At 40.7% G+C, this 9,074-nt stretch overlaps 2 protein-coding genes across 2 annotated transcripts; both read left to right on the forward strand.

Annotated features, from left to right (window-relative positions):
* The first annotated feature begins 276 nt into the window (after positions 1-276).
* LOC128889142 (UDP-xylose and UDP-N-acetylglucosamine transporter) lies at positions 277-2,203 on the forward strand. The gene is made up of 5 exons (XM_054146537.1): positions 277-627; positions 806-1,022; positions 1,109-1,423; positions 1,505-1,656; positions 1,756-2,203. The coding sequence occupies exons 1-5, from the start codon at positions 551-553 to the stop codon at positions 1,997-1,999; spliced, it is 1,005 nt and encodes a 334-aa protein (XP_054002512.1). The 5' UTR covers positions 277-550; the 3' UTR covers positions 2,000-2,203.
* A 3,500-nt stretch (positions 2,204-5,703) lies between these two features.
* Positions 5,704-8,253, forward strand: LOC128889141 (uncharacterized). Its single transcript, XM_054146535.1, has one exon. The coding sequence runs from the start codon at positions 6,355-6,357 to the stop codon at positions 8,074-8,076; it is 1,722 nt and encodes a 573-aa protein (XP_054002510.1). The 5' UTR covers positions 5,704-6,354; the 3' UTR covers positions 8,077-8,253.
* The last annotated feature ends 821 nt before the right edge of the window (positions 8,254-9,074 follow it).

The following is a 9,074-nucleotide window of genomic DNA, read 5'->3' on the forward strand; positions in this document are numbered from 1 at the left end:
TGAATATATGAATTTAAAACGTTATCATTTAATCAACTACTTTTTTACGTACAGTAAAACTGTATTTCATTATAATGTAACAATGTAGGTCAAAACCAAAATATAAAAGGTTGTATACTATTACATATTTTTAATTTTAAAACGTATGTAACTGCTTATAAAATTTGCGGTGTCACGTACAATTACATAATATTTATCTACGGTTATCTCACGTAAGATAGTGAATATCTTACGTTAGACAGTAAAGTTCTATATTCTATAGAACGTAATAAAGAGAGAGAACTAATAATGTTTCGTTCACGTGTTAACAGTACAGTCCTTATTCTACTGTGTGCATGTAGTGAAGGAATTATATGAATGTGACGTTTACATGATACATCATATTACCATGTATTGTTGGTTTCGTAGAAATTATCATAGTACTCGTAGCAATTGACCGACGTGCTCCATATGATTTCAATTTAAAATACGTATCCGACTATCCAAAAAGTGTGCAGAGCCATTTGTCAATTTTAGGTTAACTTTTATGATATTCGGTAATTAATATAAAATGCGTGCAACTATTGCAATTTTGGGCGTCTTCCTCGGCTGTTGCAGCAACGTTGTTTTCCTGGAGCTTCTTGTCAAGTAAATACGTAATATTTATATTAAAGCTGTCACATAATCGTAAACACTAGTTCTATATATATTGTCATTCTCATATTCAAAGACAATACCATTTTTGTTTAGCTAAGCCATGAACCCAATACTCGGTGTAGTAACATTTGTTGTTGCTGATCAAATAATACGGTCTTGTTTTTTTCAGAGAAGATCCCGGTAGTGGGAACCTTATAACGTTTGCACAGTTTCTATTTATAGCAATAGAAGGTTTCTTATTTACCTCAAAATGTGGAACTGCGAAGCCCCATATAGGAATAAAGGACTACTTTGTATTGGTAACAATGTTCTTTGTTGCAAATGTTTGTAACAATTATGCATTTGATTTTAACATACCTATGCCATTGCATATGATATTCAGAGCTGTGAGTACCCAAAAATCGAATGCAGTAATATTTAAATCTTTGGATTGATCATAAAATCTGCATTTATATGTATACAATTATTTTAGGGTTCTTTGATAGCTAATATGATTATGGGTATCGTTATTTTAAAGAAACAATATGCATTTAGTAAGTTTTTATCTGTGTTTATGATTACCTTTGGTATCGCTATTTGTACAATTGTTAGTGGCAAGGAAATCAAATCTTTGCGAGCTAAGAATGCAGAACAAGTACCTACTACTCCGTGGGATGACTTCTTTTGGTGGATATTGGGTATTTCATTGTTAACAATTGCGTTATTCGTTTCTGCTAGAATGGGCATTTATCAAGAAGTATTGCACAAAAAGTATGGGAAAAATCCAAGAGAGGCACTATACTATACGGTATATTTTCACTTTTATCTGTATTATATTTCGAATTTTATTCATTTTACAGTAGTATATGTTGTTCGATATTTGTTTCAGCATCTATTGCCAATGCCATTTTTTCTTACGCTAGCTCCTAATATATGGGAACATTTTTCATATGCACTTGCATCAGAACCATTGCAACTGTCTCTGATCAATTTACATGTGCCAAAATTAATTGTATACCTTATAGGAAACATTCTCACACAGTATCCTTTTAGAAACCTAATACTAATAATTAATAATTAGATATCTAATATAAACAATTGTATTCACTACATATGGTTTATTCTTAACAATAATTTTAGATACGTCTGTATTAGTTCTGTCTATGCATTGACAGCAGAATGCACATCGCTCACGGTAACTTTAGTAATAACCTTACGAAAGTTCGTGTCTTTAATTTTTTCTATAGTATACTTTCAAAATCCGTTTACCGTGTACCATTGGGTTGGTACACTTCTAGTCTTTGTGGGAACAGTGATATTTACAGAAATATTACCAAAGATTTCAGATAGCTTGCAACCTAAAGAGAAGAAGAAAGTGCAATAACAAGCGGTATTATTAATAGTACAAACAAAATATTTCATGTTTAATTTAATTTAAATAAACAGTAAAACATCTTTTGAATAAATTTAATTTCTGTTACGAATGTAAGAGATAAACAATTAATTGTAATATAAGTAAACCTTCAAATTATATTTTATTAAAAAAAGTTACAAAATGTAATAAAAAGTTTGAATGTTTTAACAAGTACTATTGTTATACATACATTTATTCGTAAATATACACTATACAAATTCAATATGCAGTTGTAATGTGTTTTTATATTGAATGTTTGAATGCGACACCTAGCGGCGCGAGGTGGAAACTTCTCTTTATTTCTAGTTATTTAAAAAATAGGTATTACACAATTATTAGTATACAAATCAACATTTAGAAGTTGAATAATAATAAATATAATCTAAAATTACATTTGAATGCAGAGAAAAGTTGAGCATTCATGTTAAAAATTCATTTTAATTTCATGTCGGTAAACAGCAGTTAGTTGCGCCATATACCGCCAACATGCCCAAGTTTGTCGGGAAACAGTTTTTATCTTGCAATGCTAGATGGCGCCACTCAAAAATGTAAATACCGACATTGCAGTTGTCATAAAGTTGGCAGTTACTGGCATATTTATATCATTTAACATTGTATTAAACGTAAAGTGCAATAATTAAAATTTGTAGCCTTCTATTTATGATGTAAAATTAATTTTAATTTCATGCCGGTATCCAATTATTAGTGGCGCCATCTAACAGGGTAAAGCGTAAACTTGTAGGGAAAATAGTTCCTTCTTACAGTAGATGACGTCATTCAAAAATGATTCCTCTTAAAAAACTATATATATTACATAAAAATGATTGTTTAGTATATTAACTAATATATTGCAGTGTTATAAATTAATGAATCTTATTAATTATGCATTTATTAAGAAATAAATAATTATTGATAAAAATTTTGTTGTGGCGCCATCTTACAGAATTGGTGGGAACCATTTTTGTGACAAAGTTGGACGTTTTGCTGTTAGATGGCGCCACTAAGAGTTGATTACCGGCATGAAATTAAAATGAACTTTTAATCATTTTTGTATTATAAATAGACGGCTACAGATCTAAATTAATGCATATTATGTTTAACTTCACGTTAAACTACGTATATACGTAAATATTTGCAATATTTATGATTACTTGTTATGTAGGTTAGAAAAATTAGTTCGGAGCTTCCACCGCTAGATGGCGATACCGTCGAATAACACGTTTTTGGATGTTTTTGGATATATGTACAAAAACGAATTAGGGAATATAACGTACCTAATAATATTAGATATTAATTAAAATATCATAGAAAGGGGATATGAAGGATTTGTTAAGTGCATGGAATTGATAGGAAAAGAAAAAGGGAAGGAAATTCTTTGTTGGGATCATGGGTAACACGGAAGAAAATCAAATACAAGCCATGGTTTCATAAATTTATTGTAATCAAGGTTTAGAAACAATAAACTACGTATTGTTCGATTATGTTTGAACTATTATACTGTTTATACTATGAGTCAGAAGTATTCGACTACAAACTTGGGCGTTTTCTCGCCAATGTCGTTGATCGCAGGTTTAAAGGTCTATAGTTTAAAATTAGTTCATACTGTTTGATACGAAGTGTTATGTTGGATTTTTTGATATTGTTTAATGTGATTGGAGTGGAAGTTTTATTGGGGTGGACAGAGGAATTGTTTTTCTTAGTAGTAATGCTTGGTAATGCTTTTGTTAAGGTTGCTTCGGCTTCTGTGCAATTCCTTGATCTAGATAGATAGATGTAGGTTAGAATTTCTTTCAGTTACCATAATAGATTTTTATTGTTTTGGATTGAATGCAAGTATTTTTGCCTCTCGTTATTTTATATAATAATAAAATAAATAAAATAAGGAAGAAAATCGCACAGAATTATTTTCCCAGCGAAATGTTTTAAAATAAGCATTAATAAATGGTAAATAGAAGATTATAAGTACAATATCATAACTAGACTGCGGATCTTTATGCATTTATAAGAAATTTGAATGTGCAAAATGCACATAATATGCGAGAATATAAAAAAAAATGAAAGTGAAATTCATGTTATAATATTTCCGGAATAAAATAAATTCCTATTTAGGTTCAATTTCTATAGGCACGTTTGCGAAGATTTTATTTTGCGTAAAGATCCGCAGTCTAATCATAACAGATCACAGAGTTAAAATATACATTTGTTACTTCACCGAATTTTCCAGACACTATTTTATTTTCATTTGCGTTTTACCTATATATATGTAATATATGTAATATGTATGTGACTTATACAGGGTGTCCCAAAAGTCGGGGAGGAGCCGGAAATGGGGGGTAGCTGAGACGATTCTGAACAACAATTTCCTTTGCAAAAATGTCGGATGGGGCTTCGTTAAGGAGATATTAAGAGAAAACCCCGACCAATCAGAGCGCGCGTAGAACGTTGGAGCGGCCGCGGTAGCGAAGGCTACGCGCTAGGCGGCAGCGGTAGCGAAGGCTACGCGCTAGGCGGCAGCGTCAATGTCCTTCGATGCACGTCGAGTCACTTGTTCGCGTACAAGCGCGGCCGCCAGCGCGTAGCCTTCGCTACCGCGGCCGCTCCAACGGTCTACGCGCGCTCTGATTGGTCGAGGTTTTCGCTTAATATCTCCTTAACGAAGCCTCATCCGACATTTTTGCAAAGGAAATTGTTGTTCAGAATCGTCTCAGCTACCCCCCATTTCCGGCTCCTCCCCGACTTTTGGGACACCCTGTATTATATTTTACCTCGAAATCAATACAGTAAATATCCAAATAATCCCCACTTCATTTCACTTTTCATTTACGCATTTTCCCCAATAAAAAAAAAAAAAAAAAAAAAGAAAAAGAAAAAGAAAAGGAAATATATCCAAGATAACTTGCGTATTGTCGCATGCGAAGGTATCGTAACCCCTAATCCGATCGCAGACAGTATTTTCCCAACGAGAGGAGAAAAATACGCGCCGAGACGCGGATGGGAGCGAGGACTCGATTCATTCTTTCTTTCGAGCCGCGGTGTCTGAGGCTGGACGATTAGATAAGAACCATAGGTTCATAGTGCGTTCGAGATGCAGAGCGCATAAGAGACCAAGAGGCACGAGGACCGGCCTCAGTTAAAGCTGTGTGTGCATACCGGCGAATTCGTCTAGCGAATCGCGAGCAAGTCGAAGGAACGACTGCGAGCGTTCCGACGCGAGTGCCTCGTGCATACTTCGTTTCAAACATCGGCCAGTCGCTCATCCTCCAAGTGTCTGCACCAAGTTACTTCAAAGTTATCCACTTCCAAGTTATCCAGCCGCGAGTGCTTCGAGCATACTTTGCTCAGAAGTCGTCCTGGCTCTTGTACTTCGAGTGTCTCGATTATACTTCAGTTGAAACTCAACCGCGTGGTCGTTGGTTGAAAGTTTAAACGTTAGTATACTTCGGTTAGGAGTCATCCAGTCGCGAGTGCCTTGAGTATACTTCGCCGAGGAGCCAATTAGCCGCTTGTACTTCGAGTGTCTCGAGTATACTTCAGTTGAAAATCAACCAGTTGGTTATTATCTGCAAGTTTAAACGCATACTTTACTTACAAACCAACCAGCTGCTCGTCATCTGAACACCGTCACCTGCGTATACTTTACGTAGGAGCCAATCAGCCTCTTGAACTTCACTTGAGTCATCCAGTTGCGAGTGCCTTGAGTGGTCTCTGCTTAAAAGCCAACCAGCTGCTCGTCATTAACACGTATACTTAATAGTCAACCAACACCGAGTGCCTTGAGTATACTTCAGTTGGAAGTGAACCAGTTGGTGATTATCTAAAAGATTAAACGTATACTCTGCTTAAAAGCCAACCAGCTGCTCGTCATCTACACGTATACCTAGTAGTCAACCAACCCCGGGTGCTTTGAGTATACTTCAATTAGAATTGAACCAGTTGATCATCACTTCCTTTACTTATAAATCAACTATTCATCATCCGAACACCATCTACACGTATACCAAGGAGCGAACCGACGCTCAGGAGTCGTCTAGCCTCTCGTACTTGAAGTGTCTCGAGTAAACTTCGCTTGGATGTCAACCAGTTGATCGTCATCCGAAATCTAAAAAAGGAAAACTTCACTTAGGAGCGAACCAGCCTCTCTTGTGCCACCTTTGTCTCGAGTTGCGATAATCAGGCGACCCGTATCCATCGCCAGCCATGCCTGAGACCAAGCAATGAGTCCACGGCCGACGAGGGAATCGTGACTATTGGATTGCTCGTGACTCCCAAAGACTTCAGGGTCGTAATCTCGTCGAACCGGTGGGAATAGCGAATTAACCGCGACAATGCCAGCCTGCACCAGCGAGAACATCTCCAGGCGGTGGTCCTCGAGCCCTCCTATCTCTAGGAGCAGCAGCGTGTCGCCGTTGGGCCCTAGCACGCCTCTCTCGACGTCTCCGCCGCTTGTTTCGCCAATCTCGACTCTGAAACGCTCGATGTCCAACATCTCGAACGCTTCGAATCCTCTGGATGGTTCCCCGTCGTCGAACAGCTCGGACGCGCCAACGGTGATATTCTCGCCTCGTCGTCGTCATCGGCACCAACATCAAAGGTCGCCGACGAGCTGCCAAGCTCCGGGCCAGACGGGATCGACACAGGGACAGAATCACAATCGAAACGACTCGTTGCTGGTGAGGATACTGACCGCGTACATCGGGTTCCTGTTCGGGATCGTGCAGGGTGTCGTCAGCGTGATCAGTTACGCGATATGGGCGCCAGCTCTATGGGCTTCCGTCTGGGTGTACATGATCTGGGTGATATTCCAGCTACCCCTGACCGCCCTCAAGTGGTTCATCACCGTTCTCCACACCCCGGCCTCGGAGAGGGCTCGAAACAAACGGTGCGTGTTGATCAGCGGTGGTAGCACCGTGCAAGCGGTCCACCTGGCCAGGAACTTCTACAAGGCGGGCGCCAGGGTGGTGATCTGCGAGCTGGAGGGTCTGTTCGGGCTGGCCAAGTTCTCCACGGCGTGCTCCAAGTTCTACACGATACCGAAACCGGGCCCTGGGAACGTGATCGAGTACATCACGGCGTTGCGCGACATCGTCCAGAAGGAGAAGGCTGCCTACTACATTCCCGTAAGCGCGACCAACACGGCCTACTACGACGCGTTGGCGAAGACTTACCTAGAGGTAATGGGTTGTCAGTGTTTCGTGCCGGGTGCCAGTGAGGTGGCAGCTCTGGACGACACCATGGAGTTGCTGAGAAGATGTCGCGCTTTGGGTCTAGCTACCCCGAGTCACACAGTGCTCCGCTCGGCCCAGGACGTCGCGAGACTCTACGAGCAGAACGCGTTGAGCGGACCCGGCAGATACCTGATGCTGCCCGCTGGGCCAGCTGGGATGAGGGACAGGACCGAGGTGGTCCTGCCCCCCACCGCCAGGGAGTTCCTGAACCAGCAGCACGAGATCAGCGAGAGTAAGCCGTGGGCCGTGATACGGGATCCGAACGGTAAACATTACGTTACCTGCACCACGGTGAAGGAGTCGAGGATCGTGGCGAACGTCACCTGCCTCGTGGACGAGGAGCGAGGGTTGATTCCAGAGGAACGACCCGAAGTGGCCCGATGGCTGGAGAGGTTCTTCAGCCGCACCTTCGGCTCGAGGATCAACGGCCATCTTAGTTTTAGGCTGGCCGTTTCGGAGGGCGAGCTGGTGCCTATCGGGTGCCGCGTGGGCGTCAGCCTCCCTTACATATGCCACACGGGCATTCACCCTCGGCTGGTGTGGAAACCGTGCAGACACTTCTCCAGACAAAACTCCGGGATCCTGTCGACCACCGAAAGACACACGCTGCCGGACGTGATGGCCAATCTGGTGAAACGGCAGACAGAGACGGAGCCTCATCTCCTGGGCACGGTGCTCGATAAACGGGAGGCTCTGTTCACCTATTGGGACCCGTTGCCCTACTGCGCTTACTATCATCTTCAGCTACCCTTCAGGCGCCTGGCGGGCATGATCAGGGCCCAGCCTGCTCAGCACAATCCACCCTTGGCGGTAGTGCAATAATCAATTCTCGACTTCTCCTCGTTAACTCTGATTCGAAGTTACAAAGTCTGTGGACTATGGTTACGGTGGACGTACGAGAGGAGTTTTGGGACTTTATTTGATACAGTACGATTTATAGTACTCGAGTAAGGGCGTACTGGGTTTGGTACAGTGTTGGGCAAATTCGTAATCGCAAATACGAATACGATTGTAATCGAATGTTTACGAGTTGTGATTACGAATATTTCGCAATTATATAATTATATCGCAAATTTTTCTGTTACTACGACCGTATTTTCAAATGTTTGCAGTCACAGAAATGCTCTACCTCAAAACCGACATCAGATTCGTGTTCCTCGCATTAAAAAACTTAGAAAACCATGCTTTCGTCAAAATAAATTTTTTTAGCAAAGTTAACCCTATCTAGGCTCTGCTCTATGGGCACGAATTTTAATTGAAAATCTTTCATTTTTTATTTCGACGAATGTATGGTTTTCTAAGTTTTTTTTTGGGGGCGAGGAACACGAATCTGAAGTCGGTTTTGAGGTAAAGAATTTCCATGGCTGTAAACCTTTAAGAATACGGTCGTATTCGTAATCGCAACTCGGTAAGATGCGGTCACAATCGTAATCGTAATCACAACTCGAAGACATTCGATTAAAATCGTATTAGTATTTACGATTACGATTTTGCCCATCACTGATTTGATAAGGAAGGACTAAAGGTTGGAAGGACTAAAAAAATTACTACTAAAAGTTAACCCGTCGCGCTCGAATGCCGCTTCTAGGGCGACGTATGTAATTTAAGAGTGATTCATTGAAATAGTTTTCAGTTTTACAGAAATTCTGTCGAAAAATGTCTCGAGCGCAAAGGGTTAACTGCGCGAAGTCCTGTAGGTCATATGTGGTCGACGTGGGGGTTAACGTGTTAAAGAGCGAACGTTCGAGTCGTCTTCGTGGCAGTATTCGGAGACACGTTCGACCAGATGGAGAAAAACGTCCCGCGAGGACGTAGGAGGA

The sequence above is a fragment of the Hylaeus anthracinus genome, unplaced genomic scaffold, assembly GCF_026225885.1.
Source record: "Hylaeus anthracinus isolate JK02 unplaced genomic scaffold, UHH_iyHylAnth1.0_haploid 11994, whole genome shotgun sequence".
Classification (NCBI taxonomy): Eukaryota; Metazoa; Arthropoda; class Insecta; order Hymenoptera; family Colletidae; genus Hylaeus; species Hylaeus anthracinus.